Source organism: Ranitomeya imitator, chromosome 1 (assembly GCF_032444005.1).
Source record: "Ranitomeya imitator isolate aRanImi1 chromosome 1, aRanImi1.pri, whole genome shotgun sequence".
NCBI classification, from domain to species: Eukaryota; Metazoa; Chordata; class Amphibia; order Anura; family Dendrobatidae; genus Ranitomeya; species Ranitomeya imitator.
The window spans coordinates 597,551,873-597,578,619 of NC_091282.1; the positions used below are offsets into that span (position 1 = coordinate 597,551,873).

Consider the following 26,747-nt stretch of genomic DNA (forward strand, 5'->3'; position numbering starts at 1 on the left):
AGCGACGATGATGTCATAAAGGACGTAGACATCTCACGTTTCTGATTCAGCGACGGGCACAGTATCGACGTAGATGTCATAATGGTTGCCATGGCGACGATGATGTCATAAAGGTTGCCTCGACCAATCAGCGACGGGCACAGTGTGCCGCGAATTCTGGAATCATCATTGTCCATATACTACGGGGACATGCATATTCTAGAATACCTGATGCGTTAGAATCGGGCCACAATCTAGTATATATATAATTGTCTAAGGGTTTTTCTGTCTCTGTCTTTCTGTCTGTCTGTCCTGGAAATCCTGCGTCTCTGATTGGTCGAGGCCGCCAGGCCTCGACCAATCAGCGACGGGCACAGTGACGATGATGTCATAAAGGACGTAGACATCCCGCGTCTCTGATTGGTCGAGGTCGCCAGGCCTCGACCAATCAGCAACGGGCACAGCGACGATGATGTCATAATGGTTGCCATGGCGACGATGTCATAAAGGTTGCCTCGATCAATCAGCGACGGACACAGTCTGCCGCGAATTCTGGAATCATCGTTGTCCATATACTACGGGGACATGCATATTCTAGAATACCCGATGCGTTAGAATCGGGCCACAATCTAGTATTAAAATATGCCCCATATAATGATTGTCTTACCGCTGTCTCTAACATCATGTCCTCCCTCTATCTGAAACTAAACCTGTCAAAAACTGAACTCCTCGTGTTCTCTCCCTCTACTAACCTACCTTTGCCTGACATTGCCATCTCCGTGTGCGGTTCCACCATTACTCCAAAGCAACATGCCCGCTGCCTTGGGGTCATCCTTGATTCTGACCTTTCATTCACCCCCTACATCCGATCACTGGCTCGCTCTTCTTACCTGCATCTCAAAAACATTTCTAGAATTCGCCCTTTTCTTAATTTCGACTCTGCAAAAACTCTGACTGTTTCACTTATTCATTCTCGTCTGGACTATTGTAACTCTCTACTAATCGGTCTCCCTCTTGCAAAACTCTCCCCGCTCCAATCTGTCCTGAATGCTGCAGCCAGGATCATATTCCTCACCAACCGTTACACCGATGCCTCTACCCTGTGCCAGTCATTACACTGGCTACCCATCCACTCCAGAATCCAGTACAAAACTACTACCCTCATCCACAAAGCACTCCATGGCTCAGCACCACCCTACATCTCCTCCCTGGTATCAGTCTACCACCCTACCCGTGCCCTCCGCTCCGCTAATGACCTCAGGTTAGCATCCTCAATAATCAGAACCTCCCACTCCCGTCTCCAATACTTTACACGTGCTGCGCCGATTCTTTGGAATGCACTACCTAGGTTAATACGATTAATCCCCAATCCCCACAGTTTTAAGCGTGCCCTAAAAACTCATTTGTTCAGACTGGCCTACCGCCTCAATGCATTAACCTAACGATCCCTGTGTGGCCTATTTATAATAAAAAAAAAAAAAAGGTTCCTCGCATCATGTTCTCATACACTTTATGCAGTATTAGCCCTCTGTGTCTGTACTGCTACATACTTAGGCAGGTAACTGGTTCATGCAGCTTTACATGAACACCTGAGCCTTACACTATAGCTGGTCCGAATAACTAAAGCAATTGTTACCATCCACCTCTCGTGTCTCCCCTTTTCCTCATAGTTTGTAGCTTGCGAGCAGGGCCCTCACTCCTCCTGGTATCTGTTTTGAACTGTATTTCTGTTATGCTGTAATGTTTATTGTCTGTACAAGTCCCCTCTATAATTTGTAAAGCGCTGCGGAATATGTTGGCGCTATATAAATAAAATTATTATTATTATTATTAGATTAATGATGGCCTCATAAAATGCTCCATATTAAAATATCTTCTATATATATAATTGTCTAAGGGTTTTTCCGTCTGTCTGTCTGTCTGTCTGTCTGTCTGTCTGTCCTGGAAATCCCGCGTCTTTGATTGGCCGAGGCCGCCAGGCCTCGACCAATCAGCGACGGGCACAGTATCGACGTAGAAATCCCGCGTCTCTGATTGGTTGAGGCCGCCAGGCCTCGACCAATCAGCGACAGGCACAGCGACGATGATGTCATAAAGGACGTAGAAATCCCACGTTTCTGATTCAGCGACGGGCACAATATCGACGTAGATGTCATAATGGTTGCCATGGCGACGATGATGTCATAAAGGTTGCCTCGACCAATCAGCGACGGGCACAGTGTGCCGCGAATTCTGGAATCATCATTGTCCATATACTACGGGGACATGCATATTCTCTATCCTGACGTGGCTTTTGATCCCTGTCTTGGGCTCTGCTGCAGGATGCTTGGCTCCAGATAATTGGATCTGTCGCTTTGATGCCGACTTTACACTGAGCTGGGCCTGGAGGTTCAGAGTGCACCTTCGCCTGAGCCACCCACATGGTAACCCTTGCAGTGCCAGGCAGTGTTGGAGACATCGCACCCCTGCCTCATCTTTTATTTGTGACGTGTAGCTTCTCGCACTGGAGTTATTAGTGCAGCACCTCGCTCTCTGGTGCGTGAATACTGAAGTTTCTTTGTACCTGCAAACACATCCAGTCTGCTCTGGGAAGCATTATGGTAATGGAGGCAGTTGTGACATCATCATACATGATGGCGGCTGCTGAATTAGCTGTGAAACAAGCGAAAAAGGAATTTTTCTGAAAACTGAAGAAGTATTGAAGAGTGCACATAATGACGGCTGCTGGAAATTGGGGTCCTCTCTGCTCCAAAACCGACTGGAGGGTAACCAGTCACAAGTGTGGGGTCCATAAAATGGACAATCGCACACCCAGCTTACATGTTGATGATTTGCCCATTTCTTCCCTCTCTCCGCAGTGTTACCGCGACCTGGCGCTCGTCAGCCGCGATGGCATGAACATCGTACTCAACAAAATCAACCAGCTGCTAATGGAGAAGTATCTGAAGCTGCAGGACACGTGCCGGACGCAGGTAGGGGGTGCCATCTACACATTGGCAGGGTCTTCCTGCAGGTGACAGCAATTTTCTGCACAATGCCAAATTGGTGCAGTGTCGTACGTGGCCTCAATGAATGTATTATCGACATCTCCTTTCAGCTGGTGTGGCTGGTGCGAGAGCTGGTGAAGAGCGGCGTCCTGGGAGCGGACGGAGTCTGCATGACATTCATGAAGCAAATTGCAGGTGGGTGCCATACCCAGGCACGTTGGCGTTCACAGTGTCTCCTGTAGCAGGAAGGTAATGGATGATGCAGGATGGAATGACTGTAACCGCAGGATAATTTGTTGTCTTTCACCCATTACTGTGTGCCCACCCCAGGCGGCGACATATCTGCTAAGAATATATGGCTGGCGGAGAACGTTCTGGATATTCTGATGGATCAGAGGTGAGTGGTCTTCAGGGTCTTGTTGTACAGTGTCACTAGAAAATGCCTTGACTATATTGAGAATGGGGATCTGATTGCTGATGACGGCAAGTAAGCCCCTGACAAATCACAGGATTACAGTAAACACAGGTGGAACCCCGACTCCATGTCATCATGCCGCGCAGTGTATCCAATGTCTCCTTCTGATCTACCCAGTCTCGTACCCCTTACTGCCCTGGAGTGCCCAGAGGGGGGGTGTCGTCTCCAGTGTCTGCAGATGTCTTCAGCCGGGGTAATAAATAATAATAATCTTTATTTTTATATAGCGCTAACATATTCCGCAGCGCTTTACAGTTTGCACACATTATCATCACTGTCCCCGATGGGGCTCACAATCTAGAATCCCTATCAGTATGTCTTTGGAAGCAGGAACTGCTGAGAGCGACTCCAGAAAAAGATCTACTGTTAGTGTAGTATAGGCGCTGTAAGTGCCTGTACACACACCGTTCTTGATCTCATTGGTCATGTCCAATTCTAACCTACTACTAGACTGAGAACCACTGGTGGCTTTACATTGCCTATATGGGGTTGGCACCCACTTTCCAAACTCATGTAGATGACATTCCCTCGCTGCCTGGTTGGTGATCGTCGCTTTTTCTGAGCTCTGCGCTCATCGTCTGTGGCTGCAGAGACTAATATTCAACGTTGGCTATTTTCGGGCTTCTAGGAAAGAAATATAAAATGTCTGACTTATAAATAGAATGTGAGCTGTCCGCCGTGAATCCTGCGCTAATTGCTCTTTATTGAGAAAGTCAGACATTCTTTAAATGTTTTATTATCTTGCTCGCTCCTACTTTCTGCTACTTCCATTAGACTCATGTGCAAGCTGTGAGAGCGACTGCGGGAGGAGACAACATATGTTTAAATGCCTGCAAGGTTTCTATGGAAAACGTCTTTCACCCCATAAGAAGCTCATCAGTGCTAGAAGAGTCAGAGGAGTCGTGGACTAAATGGTAGATGTAACGTGGCAGCAGAGAAACAGATACTTAGGGTACATTCCCACGGTTCGTAAACGCCACGGGTTGGACGCTGCATACATTCTCAGCGTCCAACCCGCAGTGTCCAGATGTTACAGCATAGTGGATGGGATTTCAAGAAATCTCATCTCCGCTATGCGTGCAGGAATGCCTCCAGCTTCACTGCGGAGATAGACATGTGGCACGTCTTTACAGACTGCAGCATGTCTATTTATAAATAAATTTCCCATACACTTTCACTAGATGCGGTAAAACCGCATTATCTTCTTAGTCTCATGTGTATTAAGTGCGGAAACGCAGCTTACTACGCATGTGTCCTAATTTAAATGCCAAACCTGGATTCAGCTGGAAGTACTCGTACACGGCAGTTTTCGCTGATTGCGAGAACTGCCGTGCACGTGACCGCCGGGGACGGGGTTATCTCCAGTCACTAGCCAAGTTCTCACAATCAGCTTATCGCAAGAACTGCAGTGAACGTGACCGTCGGAGACATCTCCGGTGATCATCTTCAAGCTCCACTGTGTCTGTGTACATAATGCCACCTTTCAGTCAAAAGCATCCAGATGTAGCAGAGCTGGACTAGTCTCGGGACAGTATGTATATCTTCTCGGCGGACAAGTAAGGATATTGTTGCTTTTTTATTTTAATTCTCTTACAGGAGAACAATGGCGTTGGTGGAATAGGCGATGCAATAAGTATGGTTTAATTAAGATTATTCAAGGAGTCTGTCAGTATTTACATTAAGACGTTATTCTGAGTGTCTTTATTTACCATATAACTATAGGATTAGTAATGGATAGGTGTCTTATAGACACTTCTCCCTTACTAATCTGTGGGCTTTGCTGTCACTTGACAATACAAAGGTGACATCAACCGCACAAATATTACCCCTCTTGCCACCACTCCAAGGCAATTGGCAAGAGCCGGGTGAAGTGCCACATTAGGCGCATCTTTGAATGTGCCAGTTGTGGAGCGGCTGCGGGCTGCTAATTTTAGGCTGGAGAGGGCCAAAATCTATGGGCCTCGCGAGCCTGAGAATACCAGGCCGCTGTCTGCTTTTTCCTTGGCTGGTTAACAAATTATGGGGACCCCACGCTATATATATGCGCCTAAAAAGGCATCTATAAAGATGCGCCTAATGTGGCACTTCATTTATTATTATTATTTATTTATTTATTTTAACCATCCAAGGTAAGCAGACTGCTGTTGGCTGGTGTTATCAGGCTGGTAACGTTCATGGATATTGGATCCTTACCAGCATGAAACACTAGTCCCAGTAGTCTGCTTTACTCTGGCTGGTTAACATATATGGGGGACTCCACTCTATTGTTTTATTTATTAAGGAGGGGACCTCTGTGCTTTCCTCCACTTCCCGTGTCATGTACTTCTGGCTGTGTCGCAAGATTTACCATTATTTAAATTAGTACACATGCCACATGCGTAGTAAGCTTCGTTCCTGCACTTAATACGCATGTAACTAGGAAGATAAAGAGGTTTTACCGCATCTAATGAAAGTTATGGGTAATTTATGCAGAGGAGACTGAGCGTCTCCGCTACATAAATTGACATGTTACAATCTGGAAAGACGCGCCTCATGGCTGTCTCCGCAGGTAAGCCAGTGGCGTCCGTGCACGCATATTTCTTGAAATCCCATCCACTATGCTGTAACAGCTGGTTACACGTTGCGGAATACTGACCGTGTGCGCATATCCCAATCTATCTGAAAACAGGAAATCATTTTTTTTTTCTTCCCAGAAGCCAACTTTCGATTAGCTTTATTTCAAGTGTCAAAAAACGCTTGCAATGAAAAAACGCATAAATTCAGGTGACATGCCAGTGACCTCAGATGCAGATTTGGTGCAGATTTCACCTGTGTCAAATATGGAGCTATTCCTGATCGTGTACACGTACCCTTAACCCCTTCACGACCTTGCCCTTTTCCATTTTTGCATTCTCGTTGTTCGCTCCCCTCTTTCCCAGAGCCATAACTTTTTTTATTTTTCCATCAATATGGCCATGTGAGGGCTTTTTTTTTGCGGGACAAGTTGCACTTTTCAACGACATCATTGGTTTTAGCATGTCGCGTACTAGAAAATGGGGGAAAAAAATTCCAAGTGCAGTGAAATTGCAAAAAAGTGCAATCCCACACTTGTTTTTTTGTTTGGCTTTTATTGCTAGGTTCACTAAATGCTAAAACTGACCTGATATTATGATTCTCCAGGTCATTACGAGTTCATAGACACCAAACATGTCTAGGTTACATTTTATCTAAGTGGTAAAAACAAAATCCAAACTTTGCTTAAAAAAAATAAAAATTGCGCAATTTTCCAATACCCGTAGCGTCTCCATTTTTCGTGATCTGGGGTCAGGTGAGGGCTTATTTTTTTGCGTGCCGAGCTGACGTTTTTAATGATACCATTTTTGTGCAGATACGTTCTTTTGATCGCCTGTTATTACATTTTAATGCAATGTCGCGGCGACCAAAAAAATACGTAATTCTGGCGTTTCAAATTTTTTTCTCGCTATCAGGTTAATCCTTTTTTTATTGATAGATCGGGCGATTCTGAACGAGGCGATACCAAATACCGTATACACTCGAGTATAAGCCGACCCCCCTAATTTTGCCACAAAAAACTGGGAAAACTTATTGACTCGAGTATAAGCCCAGGGTAGGAAATGCAGCAGCTACCAGTGAATTTCAAAAATAAAAATAGATGCTCCATACTGTTCATTATTGCCCCATAAGATGCTCCATATAAAGCTGTGCCACATATAATGCTCCATACTGTTCATTATTGCCCCATAGATGTGCCATAGAAAGCTCTGCCATATAGTGCTCTGCACCGTTCATTATTGACCCATAGATGTGCCATATAAAGCTGTGCCATATAGTGCTCTGCACCGTTCATTATTGCCCCATAGCTGCCATATAGTGCTCTGCGCCGTTCATTATTGCCCCATAGCTGTGCCATATAGTGCTCTGCGCCGTTCATTATTGCCCCATAGCTGCCATATAATGCTCTGCGCCGTTCATTATTGCCCCATAGCTGCCATATAGTGCTCTGCGCCGTTCAGTATTGCCCCATAGCTGTGCCATATAGTGCTCTGCACCGTTCATTATTGCCCCATAGCTGCCATATAGTGCTCTGCGCCGTTCAGTATTGCCCCATAGCTGCCATATAGTGCTCTGCACCGTTCATTATTGCACCATAGCTGCCATATAGTGCTCTGCGCCGTTCAGTATTGCCCCATAGCTGTGCCATATAGTGCTCTGCGCCGTTCAGTATTGCCCCATAGCTGCCATATAGTGCTCTGCGCCGTTCAGTATTGCCCCATAGCTGTGCCATATAGTGCTCTGCGCCGTTCATTATTGCCCCATAGCTGTGCCATATAGTGCTCTGCGCCGTTCAGTATTGCCCCATTGATGTACCATATAAAGCTGTGCCATTGCTGCTGCTGCAATAAAAAAAAAAAAATAACGCCATACTCACCTCTCTTGCTTGCAGCTCCCAGCGTCCGGTCCCGGCGTCTCTCCACACTGACTGATCAGGCAGAGGGCGCCGCGCACACTATATGCGTCATCGTGCCCTCCGACCTGCACAGTCAGAGCGGAGAGACGCCGGGAAGATGGAGCGGCGCCCGGTGTGTGGAACGGGGACAGGTGAATATTACATACTTACCTGCTCCCGGCGTCCCGCTCCCTCTGCCTGTCACACGGTCTTCGGTGCCACAGCCTCTTCCTCTATCAGCGGTCACCGGCACCGCTGATTAGAGAAATGAATATGCGGCTCCACCCCTATGGGAGGTGGAGACGCATATTCATTTCTCTAATGAGCGGTCCCACGTGACCGCTGAAGAGGAGAACTGCAGCACCGAAGACCGTGTGATGGGCAGAGGGATCGCCGGGACTAGGTAAGTATGCCTCAGCGCCCTCTCCCCCTCACCCGCCGACCCTGCCGCCCACTGTGACTCGAGTATAAGCCGAGAGGGGCACTTTCAGCCCAAAATTTGGGGCCGAAAATCTCGGCTTATACTCGAGTATATACGTAATGTGTAGGTTTGTTTTTTGTTTTTGTTTTTTTGTTTGTTTTATATTGAATGGGGCGAAAGGGGGTGATTTAAACTTTAATATTTTTTTTATTTTTTCCTATTTTTTAAAACCTTTTTGTTTTCACTTTTGCCATGCTTCAATAGCCTCCATGGGAGGCTAGAAGCTGGCCCAACTCGATCGGCTCTGCTGCATAGCAGCGATCACCAGATCGCTGGTATGTGGCTGAATTGCAGGCTTGCTATGAGCGCCGACCACAGGGTGCGCTCACAGCAGGCTGGCATCAGTAACCATAGAGGTCTCAACTACCTCTATGGTTACTGTCCTGACTCATCGCTGACCCCTGATCATGTGATGGGGGTCGGCGTTGCAATCATTTCCGGCGCGGCCGGAAACGCCGGTTAAATGCCGCTGTCAGCGTTTGACAGCGGCATTTAACTGGTTAATAGTGGCGGGTGAATCGCGATTTCACCCGCCGCTTTTGCGGGCACATGTCAGCTGTTCAAAACAGCTGACATGTCCCGGCTTTGAGGTGGGCTCAGCGCCGGAGCCCACATCAAAGCAGGGGACCCGACCTCCGCAGTAATAGTGCTGCTGAGTCTTTTATAGAAAGTGTCCTTTTCATGCTCCATAAGGCTCATCAGTGCAAGACATGAAGAGTGATGAGAACTGAACCAAATGGTAGATGTAGAGTGTCAACGGAGTCAGACACTTCAATTTGTATGTACCAGTGAGTCCTCTATAGGTCTGTTTCACTCCTTTTGGAGCTCATCAGTGCAGGACGAGACCTCAAAATGTACAGTTAGAGGGATATTTAGACCAAATAGTAGATTTAGCCCAGTTACAGGGGAGTGATGATAAACATTATATGTATGCCATCAAATCTCCTATGGAATATCTGTTTTCACAATTTTTTTTTTTTTTTTTAGGCTATGTGCACACGTTCAGGATTTCTCGCAGAAAATTCCTGAGAAAAACCGAACATTTTCTGCAAGAAAACCGTATGCGTTTTTGCCACGTTTTTTTTCTGGACACTTCCCAATGCATTTTGTAGTGGGAAATCCGCAAAAAAACCCACAAAATTAATGAACATGCTGCGGTTTTTATCGCGATGCGTTTTTTTTTCGCGGAAAAAAACGCATCATGTGCACAAAACATGCGGAATTCATTCTAAATGATGGGATGCTTATTGTATGCATTTTTTTTTGCGGTTTAATACCGTTTTTATCGGGAAAAACGTGAAAGAAACGCAAAGTGTACACACAGCCTTAAGCTAATCAGTGCAGAGCAAGACTTCAATCTGTAGATTTGGAGGATATGTTGGCAACCCAGTAGATAAAGCGCAGCTGGGGGAGAGTGGAAACATTTCCATGATTATGTGGTTGTGAGTCCTCTATAGAAAGCGTCTGTTTAGTTTGTCTCCCATGACGGCACCATGAGAGAGGGGGGATATGCCCTTCAGTGACAGGAAACCTACAAATATAAAAGGGCGGCACCTCTCCCACACATCATGGTTTCCTGTATCAGACAGGGAATCTCGTCAGCCATACCTGTACGAACATTCGTCGGATTCCCAGGCCTGGACAATCAATTCAGGCAGCGTTGGTTCCCTGCCTCGGCTGGTTCAGGGTCTTTGGAAGCGCCACAGTGGGTCAAGGATAGACTGCACAATAGTGAGTGGAGCGGTGTCCAGGGAGGATTACCAGCTCCTGAAGGTCAGCGCCGGAAGATAGGGAAGTATACCCCTGGAGCTATCCAGCGTGGTCTCCGGTGTCGTGCCACCTGGGTGTGTGTCCTCGGGCTCTGGGGACGTCCGGGGAACATGCCGCTGCCAGGGCGATCCCGGATGCTGGCCGGCGGCTGTTCTGGTGATGTGACAGGCGGACCCTGGTGACATGGCCCCGGGACGCCATGGTTATGCCTTGGGGGCGCGGCCTGGGTGAGTCGAATGTCGTGGCCAGCAGTAAAAACTGTTTTTACTCCATCTCAACCACCACCCCCCCCTTTTTCTGGATCAGAAACCAGATGGGTCCTTTAGGACTATTAACCTTAGAGCTGTAAATCGATTCTTGATAGTATGCCCCCATTAAATGGAGTCAATTAGATCGGCAATAAAGCTATTCTTTAAAAATTGTCTTATGGCAGTGTTGGATCTAGAGATGTGTACTATCACGTGCCTATTCCCCCAGAAATTTGGTGGTTCCTCAGGGTGGCGGTAGTCATTGAGGGCACTATTAGGCATTTCCAATTTAGAGCTCTTCCCTTTTGGTTCTTACCATGGCTTCTCGAGCCTTCACAAAGGTAGTGGCCGAGGTCATGGCTTATCTGTGTGAAACCAATGTCTTGATTATCCCCTACCTGGACAATTTTCTTATTGTAGGCAGGTAAGCTGATCATTGCCCAGCACAAGTTAGGGAGATAATGGCCACCTTGGAGCGCTTGGGGTGGCTACTAAACATTAAGAAATTGCGACTAGAGCCCTTGAAGGTGCAGCAGTTCTTGGGGCTTATTCTAGACAAAGAAATGCAGGATTGTCATCTGCCGCTTTATAAATTAGGTAGCCTTCGACACAGTGATAAGAGCTTTGAACAGTTCCACTGTTTCCTTCAAGGAAGGTTATGTCCCTGTTAGGGTCGCTAACCTCCTACATACCAGCGGTCCGGTGGGCTCCGTTTCATACAACAACCTTGCAGTGGGACATTTTGTTTAATGACACATCCCTTAGGGGGTGGCTGCAGGGTCTGATAACCTTATCCCCCTTCATCTATATATTAACTAATGTAGTGGTTAGACCGGGATAATCTGTCCAGGATGGTTTACTTGGAAAATCTCATAACTTGGGTTGTCGCCACAGACGCTAGCCCTACCGGATTGGGGGTGCATTTGGGGGAGGTTATAGTCCAGGTATCATGGCAAGAAAAGATTCTTCTAACCTGAAGGAGCTGATGGCAGTGGAGCTTGGTGTAAGAAGGCTCTTATATCCCTACAGGGTCATGATGTCAGAATCCTCTCCGATAATCAGGAAGTGCATTGAACAGCAAGTTGGATTGCTGCTGAGGGGGGAAAAAAAATCTCTCTAAATCTTCAGCTTAGTGAGTGTGAACGAGCTGACTGTGACCGCCGTTCACACTTACGCTCTGTAAGTGTGAACGGCGGTAAGTGTGACTTGTGATTCAGGGAGTTTCCAAGGGAGGAATTGCTGTCTGTATTTTATTAATACTTTGCATTTATTTTTTATTTGGTGCATACTGCTGTGCGAGATGTGAGCAAGTTGTGCATTTGGAAGCCCAGATTCTGAATCTAAATGTGCAGCTGGCAACACTGAGATCCATTGACAATATGGAGAGGAGTCCTCTGCTCATGGAGCAGACGCTGAATGGGACTGATGAGGGGGGGATGGTGGGATGGAACTGCAGGACAGTGGAGCAGCAAGCTGGGTGACAGTTAGAAGGCCGGGTAGAGGGAAGATTGCCAGGGAGGCTAGTCCTGATCTGGCACACACCAATAAGTTTGCTAAGTTGGCAGATGAGGGGGTTGCCAGTGCAGGGGTAGCACTGCTGCAGGCAGCCATGTCCTCTGAAAGCCGGACGAGTGTCTGCTACAGTAAGGAGGGAAATAGGAGAGCAGGGCAGGCCAGACAGGTGCTGGTAGTGGGTGACTGTATTAGGGGAACAGATGGGGCAATCTGTCAGAAAGACAGGGATTGTCGAACGGTGTGCTGCCTACCTGGCGCTCGAGTCTGACGCATCGCTGATCGGGTGGACAGATTACTGGGAGGGGCTGGTGAGGACCCCGCGGTCATGGTGCACATTGGCACAAATTACAAAGTTAGAGGTACAGTAGGTGGAAGGTCCTTAAAAACGATTTTAGGGAATTAGGCTGCAAGCTGAAAGCAAGGACCTCCAACGTGGTATTTTCCGAAATACTGCCTGTGCCACGCCAGAGAGGCAACAGGAGATTAGGGATGTTAATAAGTGGCTCAAGATTTGGTGTAGGAAGGAGGGGTTTGGGTTCCTGCAGAACTGGGCCGACTTCTCAGTTGGCTACAGGTTCTCAAGCTGTTCTTAGCTGTGCTAAGGGAGAAAATGGCTAGAAGGTTGGAGGAGTGTTTAAACTAGGGATTGGGGGGAGGGTATTCATTTTATAGGAGGTGAAGATAGTGCAGATAGAGACCTGGGCACAAATAAGGAAGTGGGGGGTGGGGTTAGAACAATTAATAATTTAAGAAAGAATAGAGATACAGAGAGATACGTAAAGTGCATGTATACTAATGCCAGAAGCCTCGCCAACAAAATGGAGGAATTAGAATTAATGTTGTTGGAGCATAATTATGACATGGTGGGGATATCTGAGACACGGCTAGATGAGAGCCATGACTGGGCTGTTAACGTGCAGGGCTATAGTCTGTTCAGAAATGACCGAACGGATAAGCGGGGGGGGGGGAGGGGTGTGTCTATATGTAAAATCATCCCTAAAACCCATCCTGCGTGATAATATAGGTGAATCTAAGGAAAATGTAGAGTCCCTGTGGGTGGAGATAAGGGGAGGGGTAATAAATAATAAATTACTGATAGGGGTTTGTTATAAGTCTCCAAGAATAATGAAAGCAACGGAGAATATCCTCATAAAGCAAATAGATGAAGCTGCGACTCAAGGAGAAGTCATTATTATGGGGGACTTCAACTACCCTGAAATAGATTGGGGAACGGAAATCTGCAGTTCCAGCAAAGGTAATCGGTTTTTGACAACTATGAGAGACAATTACCTTTCAAAACTGGTTCAGAACCCAACAAGAAGGGGGGCACTGCTAGACCTAATATTAACCAACAGGCCAGACCGCATAGCAAATATAAGGGTTGGGGGTCACTTGGGGAATCGTGATCACAAAATAAGTTTTCATGTATCTTTCAATAAGATGTGTAGTAGAGGGGTTACAAGGACACTAAACTTCAGGAGGGCAAATTTCCAACGGATGAGAGAGGATCTTGGTGCAATTAACTGGGACGATATCCTGAGACATAAAAATACACAAAGAAAATGTGCATCCTGGATAGGACCTGTGCACAGTATATACCGTATGGGAATAAACATACTAGGAATAGGAGGAAACCAATATGGCTAAATAGAGCTGTAAGGGGCGCAATAAGTGACAAAAAGAAAGCATTTAGAGAATTAAAGGAAGTAGGTAGTGAGGAGGCATTAAATAAATACAGAAAATGAAATAAATTCTGTAAAACGCAAATCAAGGCAGCAAAAATTGAGACAGAGAGACTCATTGCCAGAGAGAGTAAAAATAATCCCAAAATATTCTTTAACTATGTAAATAGTAAGAAACTAAAAAATGATAGTGTTGGCCCCCTTAAAAATAGTCTGGATGAAATGATGAATGAGAGTGAGGAAAAAGCCAATATGCTAAATTACTTTTTTTCATCAGTATTTACACAAGAAAATTCCATGGCAGACAATATGATCAGTGATAACAAAAATTTCCCATTAAATGTCACCTGCTTAACCCAGCAGGAAGTAAGGCGCCGTCTAAAAATCCCTAAAATTTACATTTCTGGGCCCGGATGGGATACACCCCCGAGTAGGGTTGAGCGAAACGGATCGTTCATTTTCAAAAGTCGCCGACTTTTGGCAAAGTCGGGTTTCATGAAACCCGACCCCTGTGTGGGGTCGGCCATGCGGTACGCGACTTTCGCGCCAAAGTCGCGTTTCAATGACGCGAAAAGCGCCATTTCTCAGCCAATGAAGGTGGACGCAGAGTGTGGGCAGCGTGATGACATAGGTCCTGGTCCCCACCATCTTAGAGAAGGGCATTGCAGTGATTGGCTTGCTGTCTGCGGCGTCACGGGCTATAAAGGGGCGTTCCCGCCGACCTCCATCTTACTGCTGCTGATCTGAGCCTAGGGAGAGGTTGCTGCCGCTTCGTCAGAAGCAGGGATAGCGTTAGGCAGGGTCCATTAACCACCAAACCGCTTGTGCTGTAGCGATTTCCACTGTCCAACACCACCTTTTGTTTGCAGGGACAGTGGAAGCTACATTTTTTTTCCCTCAGCGCTGTAGCTCATTGGGCTGCCCTAGAAGGCTCCCTGATAGCTGCATTGCTGTGTGTACGCCGCTGTGCAAACCAACTGCTTTTTTCAAAGCACAAATCCTGTTGTTCCTTCCTTTCTGCACAGCTATCTTGTTTGTTTGTCCACACTTTTTATTTAATTTGTGCAGCAGTCCACTCCTTATTGCTGCCTGCAATACCTGGCTGAGATTACTGCAGGGAGATAGTAATTGTAGGACAGTCCCTGTTTTTTTTTTTTTTTTTTCTCCCTAAAAAAAAAAGTTGTGGGAGATTAAGATTGGCATTTCTGCTAGAGTGCCATCCCTGTGTGTGCCATCTCTCACATAGTGGGCCATAGAAAGCCTTTTTATTTTTCTGTTTTTTTTTTTTTTTGTGGGGTTTATAAATTCTCCCTGATAAAAAAAAAAAAACGGTGGGAGATTAATATTGGCCTTTGGGCTTGTGTGCCAGTCCTGAGTGTGCCATCTCTCTCTCAAATAGTGGGCCATAGAAAGCCTTTTTTTTTTTTTTTTTTTTTTTTTAGTTTCTAAATTCTCCCTGAAAAAATAAAAAAAAAATCATTGGGAGATTAATATTGGCCTTTCTGCTTGTGTGCCACTCCTGACTCCTGGGTGTGCCATCTCTGTCTCTCAAATAGTGGGCCATAGAAAGCCTGTTTTTTTTTTTATTTGGTTTCTAAATTCTCCCTGAAAAAAAAAAAAAAAGTGGGAGATCAATATTGACATTTGTGCTTGAGTGACAGTCCTGCGTGTGTGGCATCTCTCTCATTTGGTGCCACCGAAAACAGAGTGTGTAACATTGTGCCTGATTTTCCTTGCGGTCTCACCCACCTGTGAAGGGATATCTAAATCATACTGAAGTTATAGCTCACCGTGTAAGTTGTTTGACAGCAACAAATACCGTTACTTTGGTTAAGTTTTTAAAACAATGAGGAAGTCTGGTGGAAGAGGCCGTGGGCGTTCCCTTTTCTGGGATTAGGAAAACCGCTTTTAAAGCCGGAGCAGCAAGAGCAAGTTTTGGCTTACCTTGCTGACTCAGCCTCTAGCTCTTTTGCCTCCTCTTTTGAAACTGGTAAATGTAAAAGCAGCGCGTCGTTAGTGGATGTTCACGGTCAGGGACAAGTCGCTTCCTTGTCCTCTTCAGCAAAAACAACAACAGAGAAGGATGCAGCAGGCGACACAACGGGTTACTCCATGGAGCTCTTTACACATTCCGTCCCTGGCTTAGAAAGTGAAACAGTTAACAGGCCATGCCCATTACAAGTTGAATCTGACATGGAGTGCACTGATGCACAGCCACAGCCAGACTACTATGCTGCTCCTTTGACTCAGACCACAACATTGCCCTCGCAGGGTACTGATCCAGAATCAGACCCTGATGAGACTATGTTGCCCCGTCACGAACGCTCTACCACCGACTTACACGGTGACACAGACAAAGTTGTGCACGAGCTAGAAGAGGAGGTTATAGATGACCCAGTTGTTGACCCCGATTGGCAGCCATTGGGGGAACAGGGTGCAGGCGGCAGTAGTTCTGAAGCAGAGGAGGAGGGGCCGCAGCAGGCATCAACATCGCAACAGGTTCCATCTGCCGGGCCCGTAGATGGGACAAAACGCGTGGCAAAGCCAAAACCTGTTGGAGGACAGCGTGGCCATCCGGTTAAAGCTCAGTCTGCAATGCCTGAAAAGGGATCCGAGGCTCGAAAGAGTGCAGTCTGGCATTTTTTTAAACAACATCCAAATGATCAGCGCAAAGTCATCTGTCAAAAATGTTCAACTACCTTAAGCAGAGGTCAGAATCTGAAAAGTCTCAATACAAGTTGCATGCATAGACATTTAACCACCATGCATTTGCAAGCCTGGACTAACTACCAAACGTCCCTTAAGGTTGTAGCACCCTCGGCCAATGAAGCTAGTCAGCAACGCTACATCCCTGCCGTCACTCTAAGGCCACCATTTTCCGCACCACCTGCAGTATCTGTGCAGGTTTCTTTGCCAGGCCAAAGCAGTCAGGGTCAGGGAATCACCAGTTTCATAGTAGGAAAACACTGCATGTAGGGCACCGGCGGAAACAATACCGTCTCCAACCGTCTCTCATTCTGCCATGTCCACCGGCACACCCGCTAGTTCCACGATCTCCAACTCTCCGGTCCAGCTCACCCTACATGAGACTCTGGTTAGAAAAAGGAAATACTTATCCTCGCATCCGCGTACACATGGTTTGAACGCCCACATAGCTAGACTAATCTCGTTAGAGATGATGCCCTACCGGTTAGTTGAAAGCGAAGCTTTCAAAGCCCTGATGGACTACGCTGAACCACGCTACGAACTACCCAGTCGACACTTCTTTTCGAGAAAAGCCATCCCAGCCCTCCACCAGCATGTTAAAGAGCGCATCGTCCATGCACTCAGGCAATCTGTGAGTACAAAGGTGCACCTGACAACAGATGCATGGACCAGTAGGCATGGCCAGGGACGTTACGTGTCCATCACGGCACACTGGGTGAATGTGGTGGATGCAGGGTCCACAGGGGACATCAATTTCGGGACAGTTCTGCCTAGCCCACGGTCTAGGAAACAGTTGGCTGTAGGTGTTTGCACCCCCTCCTCCTCGTTCTTCTGCAGAAGCGAGAGCTCGTCCACAGACCGCAGTCGGCAAACCACTCCATCCGCAGCTGCCACTGTTGCACACCAGTTGTCCCATTATGGGCCAGCTACTGGCAAGCGTCAGCAGGCTGTATTGGCTATGAAGTGTTTGGGCGACAACAGACACACCGCGGAAGTTCTGTCCGAGTTCTTGCAGACAGAAACGCAGTCGTGGCTGGGCACGGTAGATCTTGAGGCAGGCAAGGTAGTGAGTGATAACGGAAGGAATTTCATGGCTGCCATCTCCCTTTCCCAACTGAAACACATTCCTTGCCTGGCTCACACCTTAAACCTGGTGGTGCAGTGCTTCCTGAAAAGTTATCCGGGGTTATCCGGCCTGCTCCTCAAAGTGCGCGGACTTTGCTCACATATCCGCCGTTCGCCCGTACACTCCAGCCGTATGCAGACCTATCAGCGGTCTTTGAACCTTCCCCAGCATCGCCTAATCATAGACGTTGCAACAAGGTGGAACTCAACACTGCACATGCTTCAGAGACTCTGCGAACAGAGGCGGGCTGTTATGGTTTTTGTGGGAGGATACACATACACGGGCAGGCAGTAGGATGGCAGACATGGAGTTGTCAGGTGTGCAGTGGTCGAAGATACAAGACATGTGTCAAGTCCTTCAGTGTTTTGAGGAATCTACACGGCTGGTTAGTGCAGACAACGCCATAATAAGCATGGTCATCCCCCTAATGCGTCTGCTGATGCAAAGTTTGACGCACATAAAGGAGCAGGCATCTGCAGCCGAGGAAGAGGAAAGCCTTGATGACAGTCAGCCATTGTCTGGTCAGGGCAGTGTACAGGACGAGGTAGCGGGCGAACAGGAGGAGGAGGAGGATGATGGGGATGAGTATTTTGTCAATGAGGAAGCTTCTCCGGGGCCACTGGAAATTGGTGGCGTGGCAAGGCCGGGTTCTGGTTTTTTGAGGGACACAAGTGACGTAGATTTGCCTGAAACTGCCCCTCAACCAAGCACAACCGCAGATTTGACAACTGGAGCTTTGGCACACATGGCGGATTATGCGTTACGTATCCTCAAAAGGGACACACGCATTACGAAAATGATGAACGATGACGATTACTGGTTGGCCTGCCTCCTTGATCCTCGCTATAAAGGCAAATTGCAAAATATTATGCCACATGAGAACTTGGAACTAATATTAGCAACCAAACAATCAACTCTTGTTGACCGTTTGCTTCAGGCATTCCCAGCACACAGCGCCCGTGACCGTTCTCACACGAGCTGCAGGGGGCAGCAGACCAGAAGTGTTAGAGGTGCAGAAATCAGAAGTGGCGTTGGACAGAGGGGTTTTCTGACCAGGTTGTGGAGTGATTTTGCTATGACCGCAGACAGGACAGGTACTGCTGCATCAATTCAAAGTGACAGGAGACAACATTTGTCCAGTATGGTTACTAACTATTTTTCATCCCTTATCGATGTTCTACCTCAACCGTCATTCCCATTTGATTACTGGGCATCCAAATTAGACACCTGGCCAGAATTGGCAGAATATGCATTGCAGGAGCTTGCTTGCCCGGCAGCTAGTGTCCTATCAGAAAGAGTATTCAGTGCTGCAGGTTCAATGTTAACCGAAAAAAGGACTCGTCTGGCTACCCAAAATGTTGATGATCTAACCTTCATTAAAATGAACCACAACTGGATTTCGAATTCTTTTGCCCCACCTTGCCCGGCCGACACCTAGCTTTCCTATGAAAAGGTATTGCCTGTGGACTACTCTGAATGACTTTACCAATCTCATAATTTGCAGCAGCTGATTGTCCAGCATACGACATGTTTACACCTCCCTAAATGGCCAAACTCCCCACACGGGGCCGTGGTATCGCCACTTGGAGCAAGCACCCGTGAGAGTGCTGTTTGTCTGAAGAGGTGGGTGTGCCCGCTTTTGGTCGACGGCACTGCCACTGGGTCCCTCATAGTACAGTAAAGTGTCTCTGGCGGTGGTGGTGCGCACCCAACGTCAGACACACTGTTGTAACATGAGGGGCCCTGGGCCTGTACTGCCGGCCACAAGAGAGTTCCCCCAGCTCAAACATTGCTCTACCACTTGCACAATTATCTCTCACAGTTCCACCAATGTTTAGTCTATGCGCTGACATCCGTAAATTCCTGCCACTGACAATACCATTGTGTTGACATGTATGATGGTACTTAACATAGTCAGGGGCAGTGTCCTATATTTACCCAAGTAAATACTTTGTGCCAAATTACTATGTCTGAAACTACGCAGAGGAGCCCACCCCTGTACCTAATGATTGCACCCATTTGTGTTTTCGTTTTGTTGTAATGCGAGACATTAACATGTATGTATTGTTTGGGACTACTAACTGGCAGACACTCATTACAATCGGCCTCCGCTGACAACACCAATGCTGCCTGTGTACCCCTGCAAGAGAATTCAAAGTGACTACAGCCCAAATTTATTATGTTAGGCCTTCGAAGCCTGTCTGCGGTTCCTCCTTCCACTACGCCTCCACTGACCTGTCTACTGCTGCCCGTGTACCTCTGGAACCAATTATAAAGTGCCTACAGCCCAATTTTATTATGTTAGGCCTTCGAAGCCTCCATAAAACAGGGTCTATACCACAGGACTGGCATATAGCAAATGTGGTGCCAATATTCAAAAAGGGGACAAAAACTGTACTCGAAAATTAAAGGCCAGTAAGCTTAACCTCTACTGTGGGTAAAATCCTGGCATTCTAAGGCTAGGTTCCCATTGCGTTAATGGGACCGCGCTAACGGACAGCGTTGCACGGCGAAATTAACGCCGTGCAACACGTCCGTTAGCGCGCCCATTAACAACAATGGGGACGCGCATCACTAGCGCGTGCCATTTTCGGCACGCGCTAGCGATGTGCCGGTGTTTTGTGGCGCGCCGCGGACGCTGCTTGCAGCGTCCGAGGCGCACCCGCGGTCCGTTCCCCGCTCTCGCAGATCTTCGATCTGCGAGAGCGGGGACGTTTAACGCGACCCCTTTATATCACATTGCGTTAGCGCAATCCGCTAGCGCTAGGCGCTAAACGGATTGCACTAACGCAATCTGAACCTAGCCTAAGGGATGCTATACTGGAGTATCTGAAGAGGAATAACCTCATGACCCAATATCAGCATGGGTTTACTAGGGACCGTTCCTGTCAGACTAATCTGATCAATTTCTATGAAGAGGTAAGTTTCGTACTGGACCTAGAGAACCCAGTGGACGTAGTGTATATGGACTTTTCAAAAGCTTTTGATACGGTGCCACACAAAAGTTTGATACATAAAATGAGAATAATGGGGATAGGGGAAAATATGTGTAAGTGGGTTAAGAGCTGGCCCAGGGATAGGAAACAAAGGGTGGTTATTAATGGAGCACACTCGGACTGGGTAGCGGTTAGCAGTGGGGTACCACAGGGGTCAGTATTATCCCCTCTTCTTTTTAACATATTTATTAATGATCTTGTAGGGGGCATACAGAGTGGAATTTCAATATTTGCAGATGACACTAAACTCTGAAGGGTAATCAATTCAGAGGACAATTTTATATTACAGGATGATTTATGTAAACAAGAAGCTTAGGCTGACAAATGGCAAATGAGCTTTAATGGGGATAAATGTATGGTCATGCACTTGGGTAGAAGTAATAAGATGTATAACTATGTGCTTAATTCTAAAGATCTGGGCAAAACCATCATTGAAAAAGACCTGGGAGTATGGGTGGATGACAAACTCACATTTAGTGGCCAGTGTCAGGCAGCTGCTACAAAGGCAATTAAAATAATGGGATGCATTAAAAGAGGCATAGATGCTCATGAGGAGAACATAATTTTACCTCTATACAAGTCACTAGTTTGACCACACTTAGAATACTGTGCACAGTTCTGGTCTCCGGTGTATAAGAAAGACATAGCTTAACTAGAGCGGGTGCAGAGAAGAGCGACCAAGGTTATTAGAGGACTGGGTGGTCTGCAATACCAAGACAGGTTATTACATTTGGGGCTATTTAGTTTGGAAAAACAAAGGCTAAGGGGTGATCTTATTTTAATGTATAAATATATGAGGGGACAGTACAAAGACCTTTCTGATGATCTTTTTAATCATAGACCTGAGACAGGGACAAGGGGGCTTCCTCTACATCTGGAGGAAAGAAGGTTTAAGCATAACAGACGCGGGTTCTTTACTGTAAGAGCAATGAGACTATGGAACTCTCTGCCGTGTGATGTTGTAATGAGTGATTCATAACTTAAATTTAAGAGGGGACTGGATGCCTTTCTTAAAGTATAATGTTACAGGTTATATATACTAGATTCCTTAATAGGGCGTGATCCAGGGAACTAGTCTGATTGCTGTATGTGGAGTCGGGAAGGAATTTTTTTACCCAATGTGGAGCTTACTGTTTGCCATTGCCATGTTTTTGCCTTCCTCTGAATCAACATGTTAGGGCATGTTGGGTTAGGCTATGGGTTGAACTATATGGGGTTAGTCTTCCTTCAACCTTAATAACTGTTACATCAACCACCAAGGGGGAACTTGATCCAGACCCCTAATGGAAGTAGCGAAACGACTATATCAAGTGGCAGAGAAAAATTTTCTATCACGGACGGCTCTGCACATAAGAATGGACAATATCAGAGCAGACTTCTTAAGCCGCAACCTACTCCGGCAAGGAGAGTGGATACTGAAAGATTCCATCTTCGACCAGATTGGGCTGATGTGGGGTTTTCCATACATGGACCTCTTCTCCACCAGGAATAACAGAAAAGTGAGGCAGTTCTGTTCTCTCAGCCCCAGAGAAAAAACACTGGTGGTAGATGCCTTCCTAATCAGGTGGAACTTCAACCTAGCTTATACATTTCCCCCCTCAGCCCTATTACCTCTAGTGGTGAGGATGATCAGAGAAGACAGTGCAAGGATTCTCCTCGCCCAGGGGCCTGTCTACCATCCACAAATGGCTGGGCTTCCCTTGATGGCGTGGAATTTTTAAGGTCATTGTTGAGCGAAAAAGGATTTTCCCCTAATTTGATAACCATTCTCCTAAAGAGTAGGAAGGTGGTCCACGACCAAAATCAACACCAGAATCTGGAAAAAGTTCTTGGCTACGTCAGATTTTAGGGTCGGGGAAGGTCCTGATACGTCAGGTCCTAGAATTCCTTCAAAAAGGACTTGAAATGGGTCTTTCCACTAGTACCCTTAAAATCCAGGTATCCTCCTTGGAGGCCCTGTTTAGCTGTGATATCGCGGGTTTTTACTGGGTTGCTAGATTCATTAAAGCATCGAATAGATCTAGGCCCATCCTTAAGAAGAGGATTGTCGTGGGACCTAAACTTGGTTCACACAGCTATCCGAGATCCCACGTTTGAACCCATCGAGTCAGCCCCTATAAAGGTGCTTTCCCTTGAAGTTGCTCTCTTGGTGCATTAACATCAGCCCAGATGGTGAGTGATATGCAGGCTCTTTCTAGGCTCCCACCATATACCCAGTACCTGGAAGACAGGGTTATGCGTAAGCCAGAACCATCTTTCGTGCCAAAAGTAGCCTCCAAATTCCAAAGGTTGCAGGAAATAGTTCATCCTTCCATCCCAATCGTAAGGACCAGAAAGAGATGAAGCTTCATACTATAGATGTCAAGAGGTGCCTGTTAGAGTACTTTTGTCACTAATTCTTGGAAGGATAATTCCTTATTTATTTGTGTCCTTCCAGGGGCCTAGGAAGGGTCTTGGGGTGTCGAGAAGTACTTTAGCTTGATGAATTACTGAGGTTATTTCATTACCTTATACGTCAAGTGGCCAGAAGGTCTGAGGCCTCATTCCACTCAAGCCATGGCAGCCTTCTGGGTGGAAAGATCGGAGGTCTCAATTGAACAGACATGTAAGGCATTTCCTGTGCTATGGGGTAGTATCCTGTTAAAGTGATTATACAGTGACTTACAGTAACAGGATGAAGTATTAATGTCTACTGGTACACAAGTGATTAGTGTCAATTTAGCATTTGACAAACTAAGTCACAGGAAATTCCTTGATGGCTGCTGCCCAGCTTTTTGCAGAGAACCTCAGTGTTACTACTTGCTTGGCTGTAAAATATTCCTGTTCCTATAAACCTGTTATGTGAGCCTCAGTCACTAGTCACAACTATACATGCCCTAAATGGGTCTATACAGGAGTGCTGCAGGTGTAGGATGGTAGTTGTTGTTCCAGAAGACATGTAAGGCAGCTACATTGTCTTCTCCGTCCAACTTTTATAAACCTTATGGGTTGGATATGGGTGCCTCCTCCGATCTCACATTTGGGATAAGGGTGCATCAGGCTGTAGTCCCTCCCTAAGAAAATTCTTACCTCTCTCTGTAATTCTGTTGTGGTGCTGTCATGGGAGACCGAAAAGTATTAGTTACTTGTAGGTAACTGTATTTTTCGGAGCCTGCGACCGCACCCTTATATTCCCTCCCTTCACGTGTGGGTGAGCACTTCTTCCACTTACAAGTATTCCCAAGTGTGAAATCATCAGGTATTAGGTGTATTGTATGTTTCTGCCATTAACCATGGGAGGTCTTCTCGTGGTTTGTAATCCAACTTGATGCATGGGAGAGGTGCCTCCCTTTTATGTCTGTAGATTTCTTGTCCCTGAAGGGTGGATCCCCTCTCTCCTGGTGCCATCATGGGCTCCGAAAAATACCGTTACCGGTATGTAACAAACACTTTCACTTTCCTTCCAGCTCATCAGTTCAGGATCAGGCATCAATCTATTGAGTTACAGGGGACTTAAACCAAACAATAAATGTAGAGCGGCTACAGGAGAGCCGAGACGGAAGTACTTAAATGTATATGTGCTGGCGAGGCTTTTTAGAAAGTCTTTAACTCCACAGGGTCAGCAGACTTCAGCCAGTTTCCCCTTGCAGTGTCGCCCTTGTACTAACTTGTTAACTTGTTACATTCGCATCGATCCTATAGCCCATCTGTACCGACCTTCTACTCTGCTCCTTTCTTGTGTTTCAGAGAGTGGGTGATGAAGAGCAGCCTCCTCATTGCCATGTCCGTGTACACCTACCTTCGGCTGATTGTTGACCACCATGGGACCCCCCAGCTCCTGACACTGCGGCAGAAGGAGGTGGACTTCTGCACCATGCTGTTGAGAGAACGGGTAGCCTATCCCAGCCTGCCCCTGATGAGTGATCCCTGAGAGGTCCACCACTCAGTACAGAATCCTCTGGGAACGGCCAATGTTCTGCCCATATTACGGAGTGGTCACCCAGCAAACCGAGACACAGAATCTTCTGGAAAACTCCTCTCTCACTCCGCTCCCTCGCGACCTGTCTCGCCCTCCCTCGCGACCTGCCTCGCCCTCCCTCGCGACCTGCCTCGCCCTCCCTCGCGACCTGCCTCGCCCTCCCTCGCGACCTGCCTCGCCCTCCCTCGCGACCTGCCTCGCCCTCCCTCGCGACCTGCCTCGCCCTCCCTCGCGACCTGCCTCGCCCTCCCTCGCGACCTGCCTCGCCCTCCCTCGCGACCTGCCTCGCCCTCCCTCGCGACCTGCCTCGCCCTCCCTCGCGACCTGCCTCGCCCTCCCTCGCGACCTGTCTCGCCCTCCCTCGCGACATCAGTGACTCCGGTCTGTCATGGCGGCTGCATGTGGTCCTCGCTTGCTCACCTTTTTTCTCCTTTCCTGCACAGTTTATGGACTGCTTCATGATTGGCCGGGACCTGGTGCGGCTGCTGCAGAATGTCGCACGCCTTCCAGAGTTTGATTCGTTATGGAAGGATATGCTGCACAACCCTCAGGCGCTGAACCCCCAGTTCACAGGTACATGCTCCCACAGTAATAGGCACAGGGTCACAGCCAAGTGTGTCTCGTCTGAGTGCTGCTGATCTGCTCTGGAGATGGTGGGGGAGGGCAGATGATTGTGTCCCCATCCTTCAGGCAGGGCCCAATTAGCTCCCGTCCTCAACATCTGTGTATAGCAGCGCTTTGTACTGGCTTCTCGGCTCAGTGATCCAGCTGGGGCTGTGGGGTAATGAGGAGGACTACCAGCCCCGCAGATCATCTCCCGCTGGTGAGAGTGGCAGCACTGCAGCTGGGAGATAATCATTATAGCCACCATCACCCAGCTCTCCAAGCATCCTGAGTGGGTAATCTGATGCTGCTGCGAGTGGCATCAGAGGTGATATGCAGCACCTGGTGGAGGTCTGCCACAGCTCACCACCTTCTCCTTTTCTCTATCCTCCAGGAATCCTGCAGCTTCTTCAGTCTCGCACGTCCCGGAAGTTCCTGGCTTGTCGTTTGACCCCCGACATGGAGACCAAGCTGCTGTTCATGACTTCCCGGGTACGACGAAGTCCATCAGCCCACTGCACTCACCTCCAGAGCTGCAGTCACTAGTGTTACAAGATATCTTATACTCCGGTCACCTCCAGAGCTGCAGTTAAGAGTCTTGCGTCATGTCCTGTGCTCGTCACCTCCAGAGCTGCAATCACTATTCATTGTGACAATGCTTGCACACTTTGCTTTGTGCTGCAGTTTGCAGATTACTTGCATTGCACTACATGCCCTGGCTGCAGTTCTGATTGTGAGTTACAATTTGGCAAATAAACGTGTGCACAGCTTCAATAAGAGGTGCCCAAGTAGGTTCCAACACCTTAACCATATATAAGAAAAAACCTGGCACTCAACTTATCTATAGGCGGTTTATTATTCAAGTAACAAAAATGATTCGGTCACCAATTTGACCATCATCAGTTACGTATTGTAGATGGTGGTGGGGAAAATGTGCCAGAATAGGCAAGTCGTGATAAGCTTACTTTGTTTGTAGGAAGAAGTGTGGTATGGGTAATGGTTAGTTCAGCCAAATGTATGGCGCTGCTGACGCGGTGGACTATGGATCAGTGACTCTCGCTCTGGAAATCGCTGGGGTGGAAAATGAGCTTCTCGGATGTAGAGTGCACAGCCCAGCACACACAGCAGGGGGCAGTGCGTGTAATGTGAAGATTCCCTTAGGAACCACCTGACCTTTTGATCCTCAGGTGGTGAGCTGTTAGTGAACTCCACATCGCCTGTCTCATTAGTCTGGCCCCCGTGCCACGCAATGACTCGACTCTCACTGTCTTCACCCCTTCCCCGCAGGTCCGGTTCGGGCAGCAGAAGAGATACCAAGACTGGTTCCAGCGTCAGTACCTCTCCACCCCAGACAGCCAGTCCCTGCGCTGCGATCTGATCCGCTACATCTGTGGTGTGGTGCACCCGTCTAACGAGGTGCTGAGCTCCGACATTCTGCCCCGCTGGGCCATCATTGGGTGGCTGCTGACCACCTGCACGGTGAGTGCGCATGGCATTGTGCATGCGGTACATGCCGAACTTGTCCTGACATCTCTGCCTTTGTCTTACAGTCCAATGTGGCTGCCTCCAATGCCAAACTCGCCCTGTTTTACGATTGGCTCTTCTTCAGCCCTGAGAAGGACAGTATTATGAACATCGGTGAGTCCGCCTCTGGTGGCCGTCGCCAATTTTCCTCACTGTCACGGATCCCTACTCCGTGGTGTAACTAATTTGTCATGTGCCTGCTCTCAACGCGTGACTTGTGTTGTGCCTGCAAGGATTAATCTCCCCACTC

The 26,747-nt window shown here is 47.5% G+C and overlaps 1 protein-coding gene across 3 annotated transcripts in view; it reads left to right on the top strand.

Annotated features, from left to right (window-relative positions):
* The window catches only part of INTS3 (integrator complex subunit 3), a 149,999-nt gene that overhangs the window by 52,891 nt on the left and 70,361 nt on the right, over nt 1-26,747 (top strand). For 2 of the 3 annotated variants that reach the window (XM_069768127.1, XM_069768120.1), the window contains exons 4-11: nt 2,838-2,951; nt 3,077-3,161; nt 3,297-3,363; nt 24,139-24,283; nt 24,814-24,943; nt 25,368-25,465; nt 26,261-26,452; nt 26,524-26,611. In XM_069768127.1, the coding sequence (XP_069624228.1) occupies nt 2,838-2,951; nt 3,077-3,161; nt 3,297-3,363; nt 24,139-24,283; nt 24,814-24,943; nt 25,368-25,465; nt 26,261-26,452; nt 26,524-26,611 (919 nt within the window). The remainder of the gene's footprint in view (nt 1-2,837; nt 2,952-3,076; nt 3,162-3,296; nt 3,364-24,138; nt 24,284-24,813; nt 24,944-25,367; nt 25,466-26,260; nt 26,453-26,523; nt 26,612-26,747) is intronic. The other variant, XM_069768131.1, reaches the window with a different exon arrangement.